Genomic DNA, 25255 nt, shown 5'->3' on the forward strand with positions numbered 1-25255 from the left:
GTTTGTAATAACTACTATAACTTCGGCTTCTTTCATCTCACGTGTGTGTGAGCCGATTCCCTGACAAGCTGATACAGTTGTAAAGATTAGGGGAGCACCCACAACCTTTGCAGTGCGCTGCTTGGAACCCTCCTGCTGATTGTCTAATTATTGTGCTGTAGCTGTGTTCAGATAGTTTATTATTCAGACACCACTTATCCTGCCCTATTTATGTGATAAAAAATGCCAGGCTAGATTTATTGTTTGTGAGTGCTGCCTACCCTACAAGTTCTCATTTTGTGTGGGAAGTACTATATAGGACAGACTAAGTGGTGTCTGAATGCTAGATCACATGAACACAGCTCCAATGCAAACAGACTTTCAGCGGGGGGCTTGCTAGCAGCGCACTGCAAAGATTATCGGTGTTCCCCTAATCTTTATGGCCACGGGCGTTCTTTATTTTCTCTCTTGTTTCATTCCGTTTTTGCCCACAAAGCCTGTCAGGAATGATCAGCACAATCTGTGCATCATTGTTCGAGAAAGTTTTTGAAAATTGTAGATCGTTTCGTTAAGATTTCGCGCAAGACTTGAACACTCGAGATTATTCCAGAGCTTGCGCGAAGATGAGTGACAAAGCTGGAATATTCGCCAGCACATGTATAAATACCGGCGCGCTTCGCCACTTGTCAGTTGATGGACGGTCGATGCTCTGTTCGCCGCTATCGGTGCCAGGGTCTATCGCTCTAATCTGACTTTTCTTTGACCTGCCACAGTTTCGGCCCAAATAAACAGTTTCATTTTTGACAACAGTCTCTGCCTTTATCGACATCACGGACCCATGATATCTGGTAAAGGTTCTTCCCGGCCCATGTAGTTTGATTGATATGTGGGGTTTAACGTCCCATAAAGACCATATGATTATGAGAGACGCCGTTGTGGAGGACTCCGGAAATTTTGACCACATGGGATTCTTTAATGTGCACCCAAATCTGAGCACACGGGCCTACAGCATTTTCACCTCAATCGAAAATGCAGCTGTCGCAGCTGGGATTATCAGCAGCCGAGTACCTTAGCCACTAGACCACCGCGACGGGTCCCCGGCCCATGTACCGAACGCCCTCCTCCAGCCGTGAGCCAAGCCGACACTGTGGAGGGGACATTGATGCCAACCTCAATCAACGAGCTAGCTGCAGGCAGTGAGGGCTGCATCCCGAATACAACCGGTGCCCAAGAGTGTTGCAACCCGCTACCAAGAGTGTCGACAAGTTCCCGAGAAAGGCCGCAACTATAGTAAAGGCACCTGAGAGAAGGACAAGTAAGTACAACTGCTACTCTACAATGACAGAATACGCCGAGGTTCAAGCCTTCATCACCGGCATTCTGCGAGAGACCATCCAAGCGGTCTTGAATGAAGAGCTGCGCAAGGTATTTCCAGAATCACAGCCTTGGGTGGACCCACCAATGTTATTTGTCAAGAAGTCCAACAGCAACCACTGCAGCATTATCCGGAAGCTATGAGCTACTCTGTTGCAGTTCCCCGCAACGCTCCTGCAAGGCTGCATCAGGTGTCTGCCTCTCTGCAGTTCCACTGCCAGACTCCGCCACCACAGCCATCATTGCCATACTGCCAACCGGCTGGCCAGCTGTATGCTCCAAAGAAGACCGTTGTTTGGCGCACTCCTCACCCCCGCCCACTGTACTACCACTGCGGTAAAGCCGAGCACACCTACCGCCACTTCTGCCAGATAGGACTGCGTGGCTTCGCTATCGATGTGCTGGCTTCAGAGAGAGGAGAGAAACCATGCGACATCGCCGACTCCCTCGCTGGAGTGCAGCAGACATCTCGTGGATCATCTCATTCTCCATCACCCAGCCGCTAAATGTCGTCACAATGCCGCCAGTACGCCGGTTCTACTCGGGTGTCGTTCCCCGAGCCCATATTCGGAAAACTAAGAGCAGCACCCGATAGAGGTGCGGTTCTTGTATGACGAACGACTGCAGGCCTTTCGCCATCCCCAACAATGATGACACGACGAAACGTGAACACGCCGCCAGCCGGACAGAGCCCTGAAATCGAAACTTAGCAGCTGGAAGACGACTTGACGGCGCCCTGTGAAAGTAGCGGAGCAAACCGACGTAGCTGTGACCAGACGCCGCGACCCAACTGCAACCCACGACGATGAACCAATGACCTCAACGTGATATTTATTGGCCACCACATCACTGGTCTCGTCGACACTGGAGCCGACTATTTCGTCGTCAGTGGGCCTTTGGCGAGGAAGTTGAAGAAAGTGAAGACTGCATGGCAAGGGCCTGAAAATTCGAACGCTGGAGGTCATTAAATAATGCCGACTGGAGTCTGCACAGCAAGAGTCACCATCGATAACCAGACTTATCCTCCAGCCACTCCATGGGAGCTGCCCGCTACGACACTACCGGCCAAACTCTCGTTGATCACAGTAGGCCACGCGTACCAAGCTTTTGAGTCGCACTAACGAAGCTTCAAGTGCCCATCTTCCGCAGCGAGAACCGTGGGTGACAGGGGTTCTCGGAGCATTACGAGGTGACCATTCACACGCACCTTGATCTCATCGGCATCGAAAGGTTCAAGCACTTGAAAACGTATTTATCTGGCGTTGCGAAGCAGGCCATTGAAGGTATAAACCTTACAGAAGCGAACTACAGCATCGCCGTCAAGGCGCTTTCCGAATAGTTTGGCCAAAAAGATGTCCTCATTGACGACCACATTGACAGCCTTCTAGCCATCGAGCCAATCGAGAAATCATGGCACGTATCAAGGCTGCGGGACCTGTACGAGCAGACACAGTTCCAAACCAGCTGTTTCGAGAGCCTTGGTATGCCGTCTTCCGAATACGCGGTTGTTCTGCAATAGGTTCTGATGCGCTGATTGCCAAAGGACCTGGGGATCCAGTACCGCAGGGGAATGAAAGCCGAGACAGATGCCACGGACTCTGTAGTCCAGTCGGGAGACGGTCATCATCGGCAGGTTTGAATTCAAGGCCTGAATAGAGTATATGTCCCCTCTGTGGCATCTCGGGACACATGACGCGCGATTGTCCGGTCACGCTATCAGCAGAGGAAAAGCGTCAACGTCTTTCCAGTAAAAGCAGTTGCTTCAGATGCGAGAAGCAAGGACACATTGCTCGCAGTTGCTGAACCACACCCTGGCTTAAGTGCGACCAATGCTCCAGATGTGTAGGTATATCTCTGCTCTTTTGTGAGATCTGGGGCGAATGAGGAACTGACACTCCACAGTTGAGTGCAACTGAACTCCAAGAGGTGGCCTCACAGTGAGAAAGGCGCTTAACAACGGCTCCTGCAAGCAGCACGCGCTCGTGATTGGTGTTGCTCCAAACAGTCACAGTCTGGGAATTTCGAACCGGTGGGCTGCTGCTGCTTGACACCGGCAGCCAACGAACGTTCATCCATAAGGACATATTGCAGCAGCTTCGCCTATCTTGCACTAGAACCGAAAAGGTGGACGTCTCCACGTTCGGCGGGCCAAATGATCCACGACAGTACCAGTGCCGAAGGGTAAACGTCACACTCTCTGAACGTATGGAGTCTATTGACATCGATCTTGAAGCTCTGGAGGTGCCAGAGGTCTGCACCATGAATGGTCCCACACGTTAGAACCGAGTGTTATCGCTATGATGTGTAACTGAAATCAGGGATTTGCTAATGCACCTCAAGAGGACCAACCCCAAGACTCCATGATAAGCGATTTCATTGGCTCAGACTACTACGGGAGGGTAGTGACCGGGCACGTCAAGGGTTTCACCCACACTCTGTGAGCAGTTGAGACCATATTTGGCTGGGTCATTAGGGAGTGGGCGCTGACATCAACCATCGGTTGTCCTTGCGGAACATCAGTGTTACTGATTTGTTCCTGGCTTGTTCCAACAACTGGTGCACTGAAGTCCTACCTCGAGACCCATCAGACATCTGGCACTTGGACGACATCGGTATCATTGACGGACAAGATGACGTCAGAGGGCACCCAGCATCCATCCACTTTCGTAGCACAGTACGCAATAGTACACGACGCTACGAGGTACCGCCGATGATCAAGACACCAGGTCTCACGTCTTGGACAAACCAAAGTGTGGCTGAAAGCAAGGTCAAGCGTCAGCGATTCGAGCATCACCCAGAGGTTCTGCAGGAATACCATGACACGATCAGTGAGTACATTAAGGAACGGCATGCGGAGAGAGTAGCACCCTTAGCACTTCTTGGACACACTGTCTACTACAGGCCTCGTCATGCGGTAGTCTGACGAGAGGCCGTGACTACAAAGATCTGTGTCGTATTCGAAGCCTCGCCGCATGAATACGGTGAACCTTCTTTCAACGACAAGCTCGATAAAGGCATCAAGTTGGGTCCTGAACTCCTGCAGTTGCTCTTGCAGTTTAGAAACAGCAAATTTGTTCTTACTGCAGACATCTGAAAGGCGTTCCTCCAGGTATGCATTTTGAAAAGTTAATTCGAGCGCGAAAAATTGACACCACTCACACACGCACATACCCATGCATCAAACACACAGCGCTCACTTCAAACTGATTTATTCATAGCTCGAAGGCTTGAATATATACAGGACACATTGTGCACACACACACCAAAGAAGGCCAACAGCATACATTATCAAAACGTACAGTTAATCAATGTCATAGCCTTGGAGCGATAAACTGAAGTTCGCTTGGTAACAACGAAATTGAAGGGGCGCTTACACAGTGATCTTTATTTTTTTCTTCAATGAAAAAGGCCTCTAACACTTCACGTGCAGTTTTACTTGCGCTTCTGCCCAGAATCTTCGTCTCAGAAAATCGTGTGTCACAACCACACGAGATGACATGCGCAACCAGGCACGCATACTTGTCATCTCTTTTTGTTAATTTTCGGGCCTGTTTCCTTAATCGGTCATTAATACACCGCTCGGTTTGGCCAATGTTCACTTTTCCGCAGGATAAGGGTATGAAGTACACAACCCCCATGGAACACTTAACAAAGGCCCTCTCATGTTTCTTCTGACAGCCGCGCTTCTTTCTATCGCACACACGTTGGCACAGTCTTCCAATTTTTTCTGGTGCAGAAAACACCATCGGTACGCCGTGCCTGGCCGCGACTTTCTTAAGGTTGTGCGAGACCATATGGATATATGGCACAACTTGTGGCCTAATCCTTAAGGGCTTGGTAGCAGGCATCGCTTCTCCTGTTCCAGGTTTAATCTTCTGCAGAAGTGATTCAGCAACGGCCGTAATGACCGATCGAGGGAACCCAGCCGCCTATAGTCGGCTCACCTGATTAAGGAAACTAACTTTCATGCTGTGTGGGCCCGACCTTTTTAGCGCTGATTCCAAGCAAAGAGACGCAACGCCCCTCTTCACAATCTTTGAGTGGGCAGCATCGTACAGCAACAGCTGCTTCTCAGCACAAGGATGATAAGACCAGCAAAGATGCTCATCGTTTCACAGGAGGCTTAAGTCTAAAAACTGCAGACAAGCTTCTTGAGGCAATTCAACAGTAAAGGAAAGCCTTCGTCCTAGTCTTATAAAAACGTTTAAAATTAAATCAGGGAATATAAGGTCACCCTGTTTATTTAAAGAATTAAAAAATCGTCAACGTACCTAAAAACCTTTAAAACCTCCCCCCCTTTAAAAGCATTGTCCAGGTCCCTATCTACATCCGCTAAAAAAATATTGCAAAGGACCGGTGCGACACAGGAACCAATACAGATTCCTTGCTGCTGAACAAAGGGCTTTTCGTCAAACATAATAAAAGTTGCATTGAGATAAAATTCTAAAAGCGATAAAAAATTGTCTGCATTAATGCCCGCGTCATTAATAAAATCGACGTCACCATTATCTTCTATGCAGAATTTTACAGAGGCTAGAAGCTTGTCATGCGGCACGGAATAATACAGATCCACAACTTCCACTGAAAAGGCATTGCTTTTCACGCGAGACCGCAAAAAGTCGCACACATCACTTGAGGCCTTCGTACGGAAAGGGTCATTCGCCACGAGATTCTTTAGCTTGCTCTGAAGAAATCTGCTAACGTTAATCTGCCAAGACCCTCCTCCACTAACAATAGTGCGAAAAGGTACATCCGGTTTGTATGTCTTGGCCGAGAAAAAACGTTCAGGTTGCTCCCTTTGCTGTTCTTTATGTCCTTAGCTAACATTGTAAGCCCCGCATTCTTGCAAAAATCAGCGAACTTAGACCTAACGCGCGTCGCTCTCAACTTAACTGGGCGGAAGTTCTTCTTGATAGCCCCAACTGCCTTTTCTTTGTATGCTCCCTCAGGCATGACCACAAAGCAACCTTCTTTGTCGGCTAGCATTAACGTTAATTTGTGGTTTTTAAAGAACGACACGATGTTATTCAAGCTTTTAACTTTAGGTCTATCTTGATTCTGCAGTGCACATTTCGATAAACAGTTCATACCATCTTGTAGGCATCTGTCCCGGTCTTGATCGGCCTTCACAGACAAGCCCCTGTTTATTCCGACAAGTTCATGGGCAGAAATGCGAGGCGGAACGGCAAACTTTGGTCCCTTCCGAAGCCATCTCTCGATTTCTGCCGGAATGTATGCATTCTGTAGCACCACAATGCGCTTCTGTTCTTCCCTTCCTTGCTTATCAACCACCTTGAGCAGTGGGTTCAGCACCTGCTTCCACCTCACTTACGTGAGTACGCCCAGTTGCTGCCTCAGCTATCGAAGGTGTTTAGCAGCCTGCCATTGCGGAAGAAGACTGTAGTGGACCACGCGGAGCCAGTCATGAAACAAACGCACCTGACGCCAAAGTTCTGCCTTGAGAATCTTGCAGACCCTTTTGATATGTCTCCAGGATGGTTAAACACCTCCGAATAAGGCACAAACTTCCTCAGGAGGGAAACCCTTGCGTATGCAGAAGGCACACTTCCTTGGTTCGCATGTGGCCTCGATGATGTTGCGCACAAGTCCATCAATAAATGACACAAGGCCTAACGAGTTAAAAGACAGGCCCACTGTACTAGAAATGTATTCTAAGAGAACTTGTTCTTGGGCTAGTTGGTAGTCATTGGTTCCTGTGTCGCACCGGTCCTTTGCGGTATTTTTTTAGAGGATGTATATGGGACTTGGAAAATGCTTTTAAAGGGGGGGAGGTTTTAAAGGTTTTTAGGTACGTTGACGATTTTTTAATTCTTTAAATAAACAGGGTGACCTTACATTCCCTGATTTAATTTAAACGTTTTTATAAAACTAGGACGAGGGCTTTCCTTTACTGTTGAATTGCCTCAAGAAGCTTGTCTGCAGTTTTTAGACTTAAGCCTCCTGTGAAACGATGAGCATCTTTGCTGGTCTTATCATCCTTGTGCTGAGAAGCAGCTGTTGCCGTACGATGCTGCCCACTCAAAGATTGTGAAGAGGGGCGTTGTGTCTCTTTGCTTGGAATCAGCGCTAAAAAGGTCGGGCCCACACAGCATGAAAGTTAGTTTCCTTAATCAGGTGAGCCGACTATAGGCTGCTGGGTTCCCTCGATCGGTCATTACGGCCGTTGCTGAATCACTTCTGCAGAAGATTAAACCTGGAACAGGGGAAGCGATGCCTGCTACCAAGCCCTTCAGGATTAGGCCACAAGTTGTGCCATATATCCATATGGTCTCGCACAACCTTAAGAAAGTCGCGGCCAGGCACGGCGTACCGATGGTGTTTTCTGCACCAGAAAAAATTGGAAGACTGTGCCAAGGTGTGTGCGATAGAAAGAAGCGCGGCTGTCAGAAGAAACATGAGAGGGCCTTTGTTAAGTGTTCCATGGGGGTTGTGTACTTCATACCCTTATCCTGCGGAAAAGTGAACATTGGCCAAACCGAACGGTGTATTAATGACCGATTAAGGAAACACGCCCCAAAATTAACAAAAAGAGATGACAAGTATGCGCGCCTGGTTGCGCATGTCATCTCGTGTGGTTGTGACGCACGATTTTTTGAGACGAAGATTCTGGGCAGAAGCGCAAGTAAAACTGCACATGAAGTGTTAGAGGCCTTTTTCATTGAAGAAAAAAATAAAGATCACTGTGTAAGCACCCCTTCAATCTCGTTATTACCAACCGAACTTCAGTTCATCGCTCCAAGGCTATGACATTGATTAACTGTACGTTTTGATAATGTATGCTGTTGGCTTTCTTTGGTGTGTGTGCGCACAATGTGTCTTGTATATATTCAAGCCTTCGAGCTATGAATAAATCAGTTGGAAGTGAGCGCTGTGTGTTTGATGCATGGGTGTGTGCGTGTGTGAGTGGTCGTGTCAATTTTTCGCGCTCGAATTACCGTAATTACTCGAATCTAACGCGCACCTTTTTTCCGGTTAAGCGAGTTCAAAAATCGCATGAGCGTTAGAATCGAGTACAAACAAAAAAATTACGGTCAATCTATTGCCATCGCAAATCCAAAATGGCCACCCCCTACGTGCGTCGGCATGGTGCGTCGGCTATTTCTGCCTATGTGTTTACCATGTGCGGCACTTCGTACGTGTGCTGAGGAGTTCGTCATCTAGTAGTGCATTAGCATCGACGACGTGAAAGGGCCGACTCCAAAAACTCGAGTGCACCACGATGCCGCTTTTAAAAGAAAAGTCATCGCGTGTGCAGAAACGGACGGAAATCGGGCCGCATCGCGGTCGTTCCCGAAACGTGCGTGCGGGACCGGCGGAAACAAAAGCAGAAGATTGTCGACAGCAAAGCTTCACGCAAAGGCTTCAGTGAACCACACCAGGGTCGGTTTCCGCAAATTAAAGAGCTGCTCCGCGAGTATGTGCTTGTGGAGCGAGTGGCACAGCGGCCCGTGACGACAGAACTGCTCCAAGTGCGGGCTATGCAATTAGTCTTAGAAAAAAGTGTAACGCGGAGCCAGTTTAAAGCAAGCAGGTGCTGGCTAATTAACTATATGAAGAGGAAAGGCTCTTCCCTCCGAAGGGGAACATGCATATGCGAAAACTTTTACAGAGAAGTACGACGAAAAGCTTTACAGTTTTCAGAGGTTCGTCCTAAACTTGCGGCGCAACAACGGCTACCTGCTTGGGCAAATCTGGAATGCCGATCAGACGCCTCTTCGACATGCCTGGCACCACAAGTGTCGAGAAGAAGGGGCGAAGCAAGTTCGCGTGCTGACATCGGTCCACGGTAAAACTACAGTGACGGCAATGCTCTGTTACACGTCAGATGGGCACAAGCTTCGCCCGTACCTGATATTTAAATGGGAGACAATCCCGAAAGGAATCGTTTTTCGAGTGGTGTGATCGTGCGGGCCAGCGAAAAAAAATGGGTGCGCGTTGCAATCGATGTCTTACGTTTTTTTTTCTTTTTTCGCGGTGGAAATCGGGTGCGCGTTACAATCGAGGGCCCGGTAGAATCGAGTAAATACGGTAACTTTTCGAAATGCTCTACCAACTAGCCCAACAACAAGTTCTCTTAGATATGCATTTGACCAGAAGACAGAGACGCGCTTTGTTTCCTGTGGATTGACCAACTTCCGCTCTCTGACCATCCCGTCCTGATAATCGTCGAGTGGTGCACGACCTGAGTTTTGTTCGGAGCGTCTTCTAGCCCATTTTTGCTGTCAGCAACCCTGCAGCACCACTTCAAAACATGAAAGACTAAATACCCGGACACCACCACCTGTCTACAGCGGTCATTCTGCATTTATGATTTAGTCATAGATGCGTCTTCCGAAGAGGAGGTGTTGAAGATTTACAGGGAAGCGAATGCTATCATTGCCGAGGTCAGAATGAAAATGCGAAAGTGGCGCTCCAACTACCGCCCTCTACGCGCCCAGTTCTTGAAGGACGGCCTCTCATTCAAGAATGTTACCGAACAGAGCTCCAAATCCAAAGTGCTTGGTCTACTTTGGGATTGCTCCTACAATCACATCCTCATCACTTCACAAGTCATATTCGCATTCATTGCAACGCAACCGTCAACGAAGCAAACCGTTTTGCAAGCCTTCCCCATACTCTTCGACTCGCTAGGCTTCGTTGCTCCATTTCACATGACAGCATGAATTTTGTTCCAGCGGCTATGGTGACAAGACATAGACTGGGACGAGCCTCTTCCACTTGACATTGAGGAAATATGGAAAAAGTGGGTGTTCGAACTGCATGTTCTCTCTACCGTTCACATTCCATATTGTCTCGCAGTTGCATCGCAAGAACATGAATGTGCTACGGTACACTTGTTTGCTTACACCAGCCCTCATGCATACGGAGTCACGATGTTTGTGCGCCAACCACTCAATATTAAAAAATTAGAAATGGTCCAAAGAAAATCTGTCCGATTTGTTTTTAATTGTTATAGTTGGTGTACTTCCCCTTCACTTCTACTAATTAAAGCGGATCTTGAAAAACTACAGGAGAGAAGAATGGAGAGGCTGAAGCTTTTTACCTCATTTTCCACCACAAAATTGGTATCAACAAATAAGTGCACATTAGACAAATAAGTGAATATGCTGTGCGCTCCCATCATTCAAAGAAAGTTTTAGATTACGCAAACCGCACAGACAAATTCAGGTATTCATTTTTTCCAAGAACTACCCGTGAGTCGAATTGCCTATCACCCGATGCTGTACAGTGTCCAACAGTTGATTTATTTCTACATGCTCTAAATAACCACTAACAGTTTTTTTGTACAGTCATGCAGCCCATAGTTACGCAATGCTTCCATTTTTTTTTAGTACGTTTCAGTCAGCAAAGCTATGCCATTGTTGTATTGTTTTTCTTTAGTTTTTTGTAAATTATTACAAAAGTGTTGAATTGTAACCACTGTCAGTATGCCGTGTGATGTCAATTACGTTTTTGTAGTAAACATTTCTGTATGCCCATTCCTGCTTAAGACCTGGCAAACAGGTCAGCAGTATGCAATAAATAAATAAATAAATAAATAAAACGGCCGTTTTACAGTGCGGCTGCTCATGAGCAGGTCTCACTTTGCACCACTGAAGAGAATTACTTTACCACGTTTAGAGCTTCTTGCGTGTTTTTTAGTAGCGAGGTTATGGCACTACATCCAGGAAATGCCCAACTTCTCATCCTGGGCCACCTCCTTCTGGACGGATTCAATGATTGCAATACATTAGGTCTCTGGCGATGCTCACCAATTTGAGACCTTCATAAGGAACCGTGTGCAAGAGATTCAGACTGACTACAGGCTACACTTGGTGGCACTGCGTGAACGCAGACAATCCGGCAGACCTTTTGGCTCGCGAAATATTCGCAGCGGTTCTAATACAAGAGACCAAGTGATGGAATGAACCTCCTTGGTTGCCGAACCAGAAGGCATGTTGCCTCTGAATCCTCGCTCTGCGCTGATGGTGCAGGACCTCAACAGCCAACTGGCAGTGTGCCGAACTGCAGTCTCAGCTCAAGCCATACATCCACCGACACCACTACTGGACCTAGACAAGTACAGCTCACTCTCCAGGCTTCTCAGAGCAACTTCCTAGATTTCGAGGTTCATTTGCAACACCTCCAAAAACAAGCCATCCATTTCTGGACCGCTGACGTCCCTGGAAATAGATAACGCAGAACGATAATGGCTCAAATTTGTCCAGAAAGCCGCCTCCCAGCAGAGGTTGCCACACGTCGCGCGGGCCAGCCTTTGCCATCAGGTTCCAGTGTTCTGACACTAAGGACGGATTTTGACCAAGACGGGCTGCTCAGAGTCGCAGGCTGCTTACAGGAACTTGATAGACCAAAGGAACTTAAACACCCAATCCTATTACGAAACGATCACGTGTTTACGAGGCTCTTGATATCCACGTCGCATATCTGTCTTCTATATGCCGGCGTTCAAGTTACGCTGCTGGACCTCTGATGAAGGTTTTTAACTTAAAAGGCAGACGAACCGTTAAAAGGGTGCTTCAGTCGTGCTTGCCGTGTCATTGCCGGCGTTTGCGTCCAGTGTCGCTCCTAGTTGTACCTCCAGCATCGGTCCCAGTTGCACCATTACCGAAAGACCGCATAATGGAAGCATCCCCGTTCGACCTCGTGGGAGTAGACTTCTGCAGCCCACTGTACTATCTCTCTACTCAACAATCGACGAAACTTTATATTGCCGTTTTCTCCTGTGCAATGACATGGGCGGTGCACTTAGAATTAACCTCGGACATGACAGTCCACTCATTTCTTCTTGCCATTCGCCGATTTGTGTCTAGGAGGGGCATCCAATCAAATCTTTATTCGAGTAACGCCAAGACCTTCCACAGCTGTTCCAAGCAACTGCGATTCCGACTCAGAAAGACAGACAAAACCACGTGAGTACCCACCGAATCTGCTGGAAGCTCATGACGAACAATGAACGATGAATGATGGGGAGGTTTCTAGGAGCGAGTAATACGGACAATTAAGGATGCACTCAAGCACTGCCTTGTACGAATCAGCCTCAGCTACGAAGAGCTGCTCCCTGTGCTGGTGGAGGTGGAAGCGATCGTCAACTGCTGCCCTTTGACCCAACTCTGCGAGGACGCTCAGAATGCAGAGGAACTTGTTTCGTACTTATCAAGAACCGATGCCAGCCGTCTCCTAGCGAAGAATCACCTTGGTTTATTGTGCGCTCGTTTTATACAGTGCAAGGCGGAAAGAAGGAAACAGATAGCGTGCGCAGTAGACTGCCTGCGCACGTGCGCTCGCTCAGGCGCGCCTAAACACGATACATCCTCCTTTCTCTGAAGGAAAAACAAAATAAACATCAAGAGAGAACGTAACTACGAAATTTGCACAAAATTGTCATCGTAGCCTAGTCAACGGGGTGCTCTCCTATCTCGGGTCGATCTTCTGGGCACTTGCGGCTCCTCCGAACGCGGGACCAGAGGTGGAGCTTGCTCTATCGGTGCATCGGCGTTCTCATCGGCCAAGTCTTCGGCGGAGGGGTGGAAGGGCTCAGTAGTTGCGAGCAGGTGCTGTCGATTACGCCGAAAAACGTTGCCGTCTTCCGTGACGACGTGGTACGACCTCGGTCGCGTCATGCTGACCACCTTGGCCTTTGTTGCCCAGTTCTCACCACGTATGCGGGTGACTTGCCCTTCAGCCAATGGCTTGAGTGGATGACCAGTTCGGCGTGCACAGCTGTGTTTCTGTACGGCCATGTGTCGGACCTCGTTGAAATCGGGCAGGGGTGTGCGTAGCCGCCGACCTTGAAGCAGCTCTCCTGGGGACCGGCTGTCGTCCAATGGGCTGGCCCTGTAATTCAAAAGTCCCAACCAGAAATCATTGTTTCCTTCCTTCGTCTTTTTCAGAATTCTCTTCACTATTTGCACTCCTTTCTCTGCCAGATCGTTTGATCGCGGAAACAAGGGACTCGATGTGGTATGCTTGAAGTCAAACTTTCTTGAGAATGCTGCAAATTCTCGGCTAGCAAACTGCGGCCCGTTGTCGGTGCACACTTCTGCCGGTATTCCGTATCATGCAAATATCGCGCTTAGCTTTTCGATAACTGTAGCAGCCAATGTGTCGTACAGAGGCTCTACCTCTGGAAAATTGGATAGCGAGTCATACGCACACAGGAATGCTTCGCCGGCGCAGTGAAAAATGTCGACACCCACTCTAAACCACGCATGCTCCGGCACGGGTCTCATCATGAGAGGCTCACTTTCTTGTTTGTAAGTATATTTTCTGCAAGTTGTGCAATTCTTGACAACCTGTTCGATGTCTGCGCAAAGTCCTGGCCAGAAAACTAAACGGCGGGCTCAGGATTTGCACTTGTTTATTCCCATATGCCCATCATGAATCCTGTTCAACATCTCACGGCGCATGCTTTGCGGTATAACAGCTTTGCATCCTTTGAGCAATACGCCGTTGACCACCGAGAGTTCTCCGGCGAAGGGTTTCAGTTCTCCGTCCACGGCTTGCCTGTTTTGCAGGCACTCAAGGACAGTTCTTAAGTACCTGTCGTTTTGAGTCTCCCTTGCTAGTCGTACTTGCGTGGCCTCGCTGATCAGTGCCTGCACAGTTTTAACGGCATGAATCTTGACGTCTTCGTCCGCCTCCTCGTCTGGTGATCCAACGGAAGCCCTCGACAGCAGGTCGGCCAAAACCAATTCTTTACCGGGGACGAACTGCAGGTGGAAGCGGTATTTCAGCAAACGCAAGAAAAAACGCTGCAATCTCGGTGGCATGTCGCCGATAGCTTTCTGTGCGATAGCAATCAGCGGGCGGTGATCCGTTTCAAGTGCAATGGTACGCCCGTACACAAAGTAATGAAATTTCTCGCACCCGAAAACAACAGCCATCGCCTCTTTTTCGATCTGAGAATACCTTTTCTGGGCCTCGGTCAACACGCGCGAGGCATAAGCGACTGGCTTCCACGCGTTATCATAACGCTGCATTAGCGCGGAACCTATGCCATTCTGCGACGCATCGGACGTTATCTTTGTGTCTCGCTCAGGATCGAAAATTGCAAGCACCGACTTCTTGCTCAAACAGGCGCAGAGTTGTTCCCATTCCTTGACGTAATTGGCATTTCATTCGAACGCGGCATCTTTATTCACTAGCTGTCACATTTGCAGAGTCTTCTCAGCTAGTGCTGGGACGAACTTGAAAAAATAATTCACCACGCCTAGCATGCGTTGTACGCCATACTTGTCAGTCGGTGGTGGCATATTCCGCATAACGTTTATGGATTCAGGGCTTGGCTGTATTCCTTTTGCGGATATGATATCGCCGAGAAAACAAACTTCGGACACTCCTATGTCGCACTTTGCGGCATTGAGTGTTAGCCCCGCTTTTAGCGCTGCTTCCAAGACAGCCCGAAGCCTTTCATCGTGCTCGTCCCTCGTCGCGCCCCAAATAAGAATGTCATCGACGTACACGCGTACACCTGGTATGGACTCGAAAATCTGACCAACCGTTTTTTGAAAAACTTCCGATGCCGAGGCTATTCCGAAGGGAAGTCGCAGAAAGCGATAACGCCCAAATAGAGTGGCAAACGTGCATATTTTTGAAGTCTCTTCGTGCAGTGGTATTTGATGAAACCCTGAAGTTGCATCCAAGCGAGAAAAAATGGTTGCGCCCGCAAGCTCAGCCTCAATATCTTCTCGGCGTGGCATTTCAAAATGTTCTCGCTTCAGGCATTCATTAATTTTTCTGGGGTCCATGCACTATCTCAATTTGCCATATCTTTTCCTGGTAATTACCAAAGGACTCACCCAGTCCGTAGGCTCTTGTACCTTGGCCACGATACTTGCCTTTTCCATGCGGTCGAGTTCCTGTTTGAGGGGCCCTTGTAGTGCCAGGGGCACCGTCGAGCTGGCTGGATGACAGGAACGGCGGCGTCCCGCAGCACCATCCGGTATTGCCGTTGAAGACATCCCGTGCCGCTGAACACTTCTTGGAACTGCTTGACGACTTGCTCACTTGTAGTCGTAGAAACTGCGTTCACCGAGCGTAAGAACAAGCCGAGCAGCTCACTTGCTTGTAGTCCTAACAGCGCTTGATGTCCTTTCTTGACGACAAAGAAGTCGATGTCGGTTGCTTTGATGGAGAGCGCCAGTTTTACAGTGACAATACCCAGGTGTTTGACGATTCCTCCGTCAAACGTACGTAGAACAGAGTTGCTGGCTATGCTGAACAGCAGTGCAAGCTTGGTGGGACCCAGCGTTGGCGCTTCCTTGGATGCCGCTGGCGCTGAAGCAGTCAAAAACAGCTCAAACTTTTGCTTGAACAGGCGCCAATTCTTGCTAATATCGCCATTCAGCCGCAGATGCTCGGGCGGTTTCAGCAAAACTTCCATACCGCTTCTGTCCAGTTCCGCCGTGGTCGTGGTAGCGTCTTTCAATGCCGAGACTCGCCCGTGGCCACTTCTGACACCATGTTTCGTACTTATCAAGAACCGATGCCAGCCGTCTCCTAGCGAAGAATCACCTTGGTTTACTGTGCGCTAGTTATATACAGTGCAAGGCGAAGAGAAGGAAGCAGATAGCGTGCGCAGTAGACTGCCTGCGCACGCGCGCTCGCTCAGGCGCGCCTAAACACGATACAGAACTGACACCATCGCATTTCTTAACCGGCAAGCGTGTTGTGGGATTACCAGCAAGCACAAGCGGCAGTTTGCCTAGTTCTACCGCACATGAATTGCGAAGGAGGGTGAGATACAAAGACAAGCTTCTGCACTGATTGTGGACACGGTGGAAGAAGGAATATTTACTTCTCCTGCACTCCGCCCATCACTGCCAGCTGTTGTCTTTGTTTCAGCTGCATGTCGGTGCCTTGGTGATTAGGAACGTCAGCGTGCCAGCGCTGCAATGAAAGCTCGGCAGAGTAGTTGAGGCGTTTTCCAGCAGGGACGGCCTCGAGAGGTGCTTCAAAATCGCCTTTCCCAACGACCAGCAAGTTGATCACGCCACTCAAGGGTTGTACCTTTTGGAGGCAAGCGACCAGGTCGTGGCCCCAGGAGGATGTTAAGTTTACCGCAGGAACATATGGGCGGAAAATGCTATGCTGTGCACCGGACGCGTGAAGAAGCGAGTGCAAGGCGGGGGCACGTGAGCCCACAATAAGGAAAGAAAAGCGAAGCGTTCAACAAAGGCAACGCGGGCGTCGGTCTTGCCTCTGTGGCAACACATACAATACAGTACGCATGCAAAAATTTAAAAAAAAATCAAAAAAATAATAAAGCCCCCCCCCCCCCCCCCCCAGGCTACACCCTAGTGGCCACCAGCTGGCCAGGTGCAAATTTTCACCAGGTCAAACGTGGCCCTATGAAGGCTGGCACGTAGCCAGGTTGGCCAATAAAATCAGCCCTACATCAGTGGCCTTGACATCGGCCAGCGTGAGGCCAGTGTCAATCCCATACGTGGACGGACCTCCGCAGCCGACCTATGCCCAACGTCGGCCAGGTTGGCCAACGACCTCAGACCAGCGTTGTGCGGAGCACTTTTGTACCAATGGGGATGAGCTGACACTTTGCCAAAGACAAATTGTTGCTTGAGAACTTGTTCGGCGATGACTTTCCTTTCGGAAGGCGATATGTGATAGGGCTTCTGATGTATTGGTGGTGCTTGGCCTGTATAGATGCAGTGGTGCGTACGTCAAGGCAGTGGCGTAGCGGTAGACCTCTCGTCTTGGGCAAAGTCAAAGAATGAGACGTAGCCTGTGAGCACCTCCTAGAGCAGAGACCTTTCAGATGAAGAAAGTGACTTCTTGATCATGCCTTCAATGTTGGCAGAAAAGCCGGGGTACGTGCTGGCGCGAGGTTTTTTTACGGCCACCGACAATTCAAGTAACCGGATGGTAGGAGTAGTTTTCTCTTCGAAGCTTGCCAATTTAAGTCCTGCAAGCAGAGATATGGGCTGCGTGAAAACATTCACAGTCCACAAATGGGCACAACCATCGACGGTGAGTACGAGACAACAAGGCACAATGACATTTTTCTTATGTGCGTTACTAAAAGTCGGCTCGGCTCAACTGTAGCGAAAACCTGCACAAAAAGTGAAGAGTTTACGTGCACTAACATTACGGTACGCAGAGCCAAACAGACGTCTTGAGACATAGAAAACACGTGTGAGCTGTCACCAATGGTATCTCCCGTCAATGGAGAGGGCTACGACCAATACGCTACCAATACGCTATGAAAACAAATCCCACCACTACCACAATTCAGAAAGGCACCGCAATCACGCATGCAATTGTGGGCACATTGTTAAGGATTCTCCTCCTCTTAAGCGCTTCAAACGCTCGGCATTGTTTCTTCAGGTCGGAAGGTGTGTGCAGGTATTCCTTCATGATAAGAAAATAAGAAAGGAGATGACCAGCTTATCTCCATCAGACATGTTCGCACGCAGGATTCCGCAAAGTTTCAAAACAGCCCTGTAGGTGGTGCAGGTTTTGCCAGGTATCGAGGAGTTCTGCATGAAAGCATTTGCTTCGCCTGCTTGACCTTAGCAGCCGAGACACCAAAACACTTATTCAGTTCGTCCACAAAAATGTCCCATGTGATCAATTCACTCTCGTGGTTGTCGAACTAAAGAAACGCAGTGCCAGCAAGAAAAAAACACCACATTCTCTAGTTGCGTAGCAGTGCTCCAGCTGTTGCTGCGACTCACTATTTGGTACTGTTTGAGCCAATCCTCAACATCATCATCCAGCTTCTCCGAAAAGGTCCTTGGTTGATGTTTCGACGTGCCGTAACCAGCTTGTCCTGTCGAGTGAGAGCGTTGCTCATCAGTGGCGAGGTTGTTATGGCCTTCTCCCGAGTCCTTTATGTCTGGTAGCTGTGGTGGCAAGCCAGCCAAACGTCTGCTCCGTTGACAAATTGGTAGAGCTGGGTCATCCAAATAGATGTATTTCGTACCTTCCACCAAACAGTTATGAGTGAATGTGTTAATTTACAGATGAGATGAAACAGCGTTGGAAAAGAGCAGCGTGTTTGTGAGACGGACCCAGTCTAGTTCACCCAACCACACAGTTCAAGCGCCAGCTTCACTGCTCTTCTTTCTTCTGCCTCCCGTACACTGGCGCATCTACGTTAGAATACTTTTCGCCGCTGAACCTCAAGACAGGCTACTGGAAAATCGAGGTGAACGAGAGACCAAAAAAGACTGCCTTCCCAGACAGCACTCGATTCGATGACCTGAGGTCATCCTCAACGGTACGGACGTCCTCATATGTTAGCCGACATTTTCAGTGCGCCCTCAGGAAAGCCTTCACCGGATGATACAGAAAGCACACCTTTCAGTTTTTTTCAAAGATAACTCACGGTCCGAAAAAAGTCCACTGTAGGACTTTTTGAGAGCGTACTATATAATTCAGAAAAAGGCTGTTCATAAACTTTGTGTGGCTCTTGTCGTGAGCGCACAAACAACCCTGCTAGCGTAACTCAGGATCGTACAACCGTTTCCTTGTGTTTGTTTTTTTATACCTCACAGTTATACATAAATGTTTTTTCGTGGGCGTCTGTGGGGTGTTTTCACAGTTTTCTATTTTGTGCATACATGAGCATGAATGATTAGCCAGTGGTCGGTAACGAACAGGTAATGACACTGTCGACACTGTACCCAAGGATCGCAATCACAAGATTAAGTGAACTACAAAAGCCGCAGAACGTCGAAATCGAAAAAAGCAGAGCAGTAGAAACAGAGTCAGAGAGCAAAGTTGTGGCACTAACAAATGACGTTTCTTTCGGAACAATTTTTCTCCCAGGACCGTACAACGCATGTGCAGATAACAAACCAAAAACATCCGGCAAGCTAATCTAAGTAAACCGCTTTGTGCTAAAAACAAACATTCTTTCCTTATGACATAAACTGATGTTGCGCTAACACATTAGTCGGGACCCAGTTTCCAGATATGAAATGCCTCAATAATGTCCCGTTCACACTGCGTCTTAGCCTTACCTAAAATTGAGGCATTTCTGGAAGAAAACAGTATGACGCCGACAGCCTGTCTCGTGTACTCGTTTGTACTCATCGACCTATACCTCTGCCCAACGACCTGAATGACGATGGCTTCTTGAGAATGATAACTGCTGATGACTTTGTCAGGCGACAGTGAGCTGACCCGGAACTCAGGAGCCTTGTGGAATACCTCTAGTGGGACTGTTCCAAAGGTTTTCAAGAGAGTGCTGGAGTCGTTCTTCCTGCGAAACAGAGTTGTCTTTAAAAATAACTTCTCGCCCCTTTGAGCCACACACCTTCTTGTGGTTTTTTCAGGAGTGAAATCAGAAGTCCTTAAAGCCCTACATGACGTCCTGACGACTGGACACTGCAGTGTTTCCTGTACACTCGCAAGAATACAGGAAAAGTACTACTGGTCACGACAATCCACCGACGTCACTCATTACACCAGAAGCTGCCGAGACTTTGAGCTATGAAAGACATCGCGGACTAGGCCAGCCGGACTTTTCCAGCTTGTCGAGCCACCTTGCCGGCTGTTCCAGCAAATCGGCATGGGCTTACTGGAGCCACTGCTGATGTCGAATTCTGGGAAATAAAAGATTGTCGTAGCTACTGACTACCTCACGTGCTAGGTCGAGACAAAGGCGCTCTCCGAGGTAGCAGATTTCATCGTCGAGAACATTGTCCTGCATCACGGAGCTCCTGAGGTCCTCATTACTAACAGAGGTATGGCTTTCACGACGGATCTAACTCAGGCGACCCTGAGGTACAGCCAGATAATTCACCACCCGACCACTGCCACAGACGAATGGCCTAACGGAGCGTCTTAATATGACCATCGCCCACATGCTGGCCATGTACGTTAATGTCAAACACAATCCTTCTGTACGTGACCTTTCGTGCAAGAAATGATGCAAATGACGCCGTAAAAGTTGTTGTTTGAAAGGAGCCCAGCCACAACACTCGACGCCAAGTTACCCAATGTCAGAGATCTCGGAAGAAAACATCAACGTGACTGTCTACCTCCAGCACACCGAAGAAGCTCAACAACTCGCTTGGCTCCGCATAAAAACCAATCGATTACCAGCAGCCACCGTTATAATATTCGATGAAGTTTCGTGGTATGCCAGCTTGGTGACTGTGTTTGGGTGGGGACGCTGATACGCCGATGTAGACTCAGTGAAAAATTCTTGGACAGCACTTCTGACTGTACAGCGTAGTTCGATGTTTCAGTACACTCGACTACGAGGTTGTGCTCCATGGCATCACGAACTCTCAACGACGATGTGGGTGACCTGAAGTAATTCATGTAGTGTGCCTCAAGTCATTTCATGCGTGTGAAGAAAGCTAAAACTGTAGTCTTTGGTATTTCTCTATTATTGTGCTTTACTATTGTTTTATTTTCTTGCTTTGTTGCATGCATTTTCCCCAATGTTCCGTTCTAAGCGTGGGGACAATGCTTTTTCAGAGAGGGGCGATGCCTCACGTGTTCCTTATTTTCACTCTTGTTTCATTCAATTTTCACCCATAAAGCCTGTCAGGCTCAGCGCAAACTGCACGTCATCGTTCGAGAACGTTCATGATTATTGGAGATTGTTCAGTTAAGATTGTGCACAAGGTACGAACGCTCGACGTTATTCCAGAGCTTGTGCGAAGACCAGTGATATGGCTGGGATATTCGATGGCACATGTGTAAAAAAACCACTAGGCCTGCGCTGAACATGCAGCACTATCACTGTGAAAGCTCGAAGAACCGGCCTTCAAGAACCTTTTTTCGACACTCTTTGTGTAGCTGCTGCAAGCACACTTGAAAGGTAGCCACAAAGCCATTAATGACTATGTAGTAGGCAGGAATACTCCATAGTAAAAGCTCGTTTATCCAGACCTCGTTAACTCAGAAATTCGTTTAACACGGACTCGCGGCGTAGTCCCGACAAAACCGTGTATTTCAATGAGGTCAAATGCTCATTAATTCGGAGGGATTTAGCCGCGCACCAGTTATCTCGGACAACTCTGGAGAGGGCTATCGGGACTCCAGAGTCGCGCGATCTCGGTGGCTTGGAGGCTCAAGCCGCTTGCCGTAATCGACGGCAGAACCGGAGTTTTGGAGAAACTGAAACCGAGTGAACTGCAGCAGAATGTGACCATGATGATAGTAAATGAGGGGAAATGGCTAGGTGGCGCTAGTTACCACTCGGCGGAAGCGCTTGAGCCACCGGCGCACCCGGTGTCTACTAACAGATGCTTGCTACGCCCATGCTATGCCCACTGATGTACTTCGTGTCTTGGTTCTTTGTGCTATGACTTCGCATGTTGCGGCTGTGTTTGTGAGCATTGCCGCTGCCGTCGCGCTTCATGGCGACCGTCACAGGAGTTAAGCGGCCAAAGCAGCCAGAAAATTATCTTGACAGAAAGGTTATGACATTGAAAGACGTTAACGCAGGTGTTTCTGGACAGGAGATAATGAAAAAGTACGATGTTAAGAGAAGCACCTTGAGCGATTAGGTGAAGAACAAAGAAAAAAACTTCAAGGCGTTTGACAGCGGCAAATTTACTGGAAAACGAAAATGATTAAGGATGGCAGCACACCCGAAGCTGGAAGACGCACTGCTGCGGTAGATAACGGACATGCGGAACAGCCAGCTTCCCTTGAGCAGACCGTTGATCTGTCAGCAAGCTGAAAGGTACGCACTGAGAATGAACATTGAATCTTTCAGTGCGTCTGAAGGCTCATTTGCCCGCTTTAGAGAAAGGCACGGGCTGGTTTTTCGAAACGTGTACGGGGAAAAAGCAGCAGTGGATGAACGGCGTATTGCTGACTGGAAGACAACTCAGCTTCCCCAGTACCTGGCTTGTTATGAGCCTGCCAACGTCTTCAATGCCGATAAAACGGCTCTCTTTTTTAAAGCCTTGCCAGACAAAACAATCACCTTCAAGGGCGACCCGTGCATTGGAGGGAAGAGGAGCAAAGAAAGGATCACTGCGCTTCTCGCTTCAAATATGTCGGGCACCGAGCGCCTGCCACTGCTAGTCATCAGGAAGGCACGTAACCCAAGGTGTTTTAAGAACATTCACCACTTTCTTGTGCAATATCGCGACAACAGAAAGGCCTGGATGACTTCAAATATTTTGCAAGCTTGGCTGTGCCAACTCGACCGCCGCTTCTCCGCTAACAAGTGCAAGGTTTTACTTCCAATTGACAACGGCATTGCTCATACCAGAGTGACAGGGCTGGAGTGCATCGAACTTGTATTTCTACCTGCCAACACTACGGCTGCTCTGCAACTGCTGGATCAAGGGATAATTCAGCACCTAAAAAGCAGGTACAGAAAACATGTGCCGGAATGGATCCTGCTGTGCAAGGAAGCAGAGCGAGATTATGACCTGAGTCTCCTGACTGCAATTCACATTTTAGCGCCAGTCTGGAGCAACACGCCGCTCGCGGTCATTGCAAATTCTTTTTGGCACAGCGGCTTTGTTCGCCCCGACGACTCGGATATTCCTCCAGAGGCCACTCCAGAGGACACCCACGAGCCCACTGGAAATATGGACAACGAGGTGAATGACATGCGTTTTAACTCTCTCCTTCCTAGTGGTGTCCAGATGTTAGACTACGTCGCTATAGACTATCATGTTGCCGTTGCTGGTCCGCTGACTGACGATGATATATTATCGGAAGTGCTTGAGGAGAACTAAAATGACTGTTCCGGTGATGACGGCTAGGATGAGCCGACGTGACGTCGCCACACCGTGCAGGAGGCTGCCGAGGAGTCCTCGAGGAGTTCTGCGTTTGTTCTCGCAACAGTGAACGTGCGCATCACCACCTGATGGGAAAATAAGATCGTTCTGTCAGAAATTCCGACGGTGAGGCAGGCGAAAATAACACACTCTTTAAGAAATAAAAGTTTGCCTGTGCAGTGTACGTTTTCCTTCTGTTTTCATGGTCCATTCGATAGTTTGAAATTCGGCTAACTCGGACATTTTCTCTGGTCCCATGAGATCCGAGTTCACGAGCTTTTACTGAATGCCATCTTTTGGCATTCTTCAGAGAAGCATGCTACCTGCTGCACTTTTGCGAGGAACTTAGCGCAATTTTCGTGTGGTGTCACAGACAACGATGAAGAATTTACCAGAAACTTTTGTCATCCCTACGATCCCCCAAAGTCGGTATAAGCCACAGGTAATAGGTGAACAAGATCAAACTTTTATAAAGGGCTGTAGCGTTCAATGATCCACTGGTTGTGCAATTCACATTATCTGACACATATTTGTTCCTTTACTGTTCTATAACACTTTATCACTCATATTACCGTAATTCCTTTCCCAACATCAAGTCTACTGTGAAGAAAAGACACACAAGTCATGTTTTATGGATGATGCGTAAGCATAAAGGACTTGAAGCGGGAATCCAAAATTGAAACTAAAAGGAGGAAGGCAGGTGGAGCAGGGTGCAAAAGAAGTTGGAGTGAGCGACAACGCACGTGCTTCAGTTCGCGAAGAGAAGGCAGGAGTCCAAATTGCATCTTCAGTGTTGGATTGGTCTTTTTCAATTTGTTTACCCAATTTTACACCTATCTATCAAGCAGAATTACTTGCAATTTTCTTAGCATTACGAAAATTAGCTCAATCAATAACAGATGCTATTATTCTTTCAGACTGCCTGTCTGTGTGTAGTTCATTATCTGCGCCTAATATGTCCAATGCTTTAAAAGTATTTTACGCCCTTGCCCCAAAACATTTACGACTCATTAGCTTGGTGTGGATTCTAGGGCATATAGATTTAACCCTCAATGAATGTACAGATGCACTCGCAGTACCCTCACATAATTATCCCATAATTTCTATATTGCAGACGCTAGCATTTATCGCAGTAGCACGCTTTGAGAAATTTATCATATCAGATCATTTTGAAAAATCTCGCTTAGCAACATCTGATTTGTCTCATCTTATGTACCCCTGGAAAAATCGATAGTGCTCCTCTAAAATGGCGGAGATATCAATTACGAGACTACGATGCCGAGTCCCCCCCCTCTTCTGAATTTTTATCTACACAGGTCTGGTCTGACACAGTCTCTCCTATGCCTCCACTGCAACGAGAGTGAATCCCTTCATCATTTCCTCTTAACATGCAGGTTATATACAAATGAAAGGAAGAGACTGTCAGAAGAACCTCTCTGTAGGTTGTCTCTAAATTTAAGCCTTTTGGTGGTCCTTTCCTTAAGAGCAACAGAAAAGAGATTTAGCCACAGGAACGTTTGCGAGGTCGTACGCGATTATTTTTAAAGGTAACGAAACAAATAGAATGTTAAGCTGAGGCATAAATTCACTTTATTTCAAACCATATTAGCTTGTTCTTTTTTATTACCTCTATTTATTTTATTTCTAATCTATCCTTTACCAATCGGTTGTTTGTTTAAAGATATCCTTTTCTAAATAACCCGGCTGGTAAAACAATTCCATCTCACAAAAAAGGCACCGTCCGTTTCATGGCTGCTCCCATGTGGTGGGTTATGCCAGGACTCTGAGGAACAGCCAACCAACCAACCAACGTGCGAGGAATAGGCTCGGGGCAGGAAGACGAGGAAGCCACGAGGGCTTCTGGAGCACGATTCGGGATGACAAGCATTGGCCAGCATTCCTGAGGTCAGCATAGGACTAGGTCGAGTTTATCCAAGGTACAGCCTCGGTGACTTACTTTGAGGTGCAAGGACGTGACCTGCGACGCGGCTCTTGCCTGGGTGCAGCGGCTGGAGGCTGGTTTGTGGACGAGGCCTGCCTGATGCTGCCATCGCAAACCGTTGACTGATCATAGTGCTGAGGAATCACAGCTTGCGAAGCTGAGTTGGCCGCCGAGTGTTCTACAACGGTGCTGTACACGTTAGCACATCCGTGTGTGG

General features: G+C 48.2%; 1 protein-coding gene across 4 annotated transcripts in view; it reads right to left on the reverse strand.

Moving 5' to 3' along the window:
• Positions 1-25255, reverse strand: part of LOC119168181 (uncharacterized) — a 411631-nt gene that overhangs the window by 22303 nt on the left and 364073 nt on the right. Inside the window, exon 9 of one of the 4 annotated variants that reach the window (XM_075882495.1) lies at positions 20643-23182. The exons of the other annotated variants lie outside the window; for them this stretch is intronic. Coding sequence (XP_075738610.1) covers positions 23028-23182 — 155 coding nt within the window. The 3' untranslated portion in view covers positions 20643-23027. Of the gene's footprint in view, positions 1-20642; positions 23183-25255 lie in introns of those variants that run through there. 4 annotated transcript variants of the gene reach the window in all.

Source organism: Rhipicephalus microplus, unplaced genomic scaffold (assembly GCF_043290135.1).
Source record: "Rhipicephalus microplus isolate Deutch F79 unplaced genomic scaffold, USDA_Rmic scaffold_12, whole genome shotgun sequence".
NCBI lineage: Eukaryota > Metazoa > Arthropoda > Arachnida > Ixodida > Ixodidae > Rhipicephalus > Rhipicephalus microplus.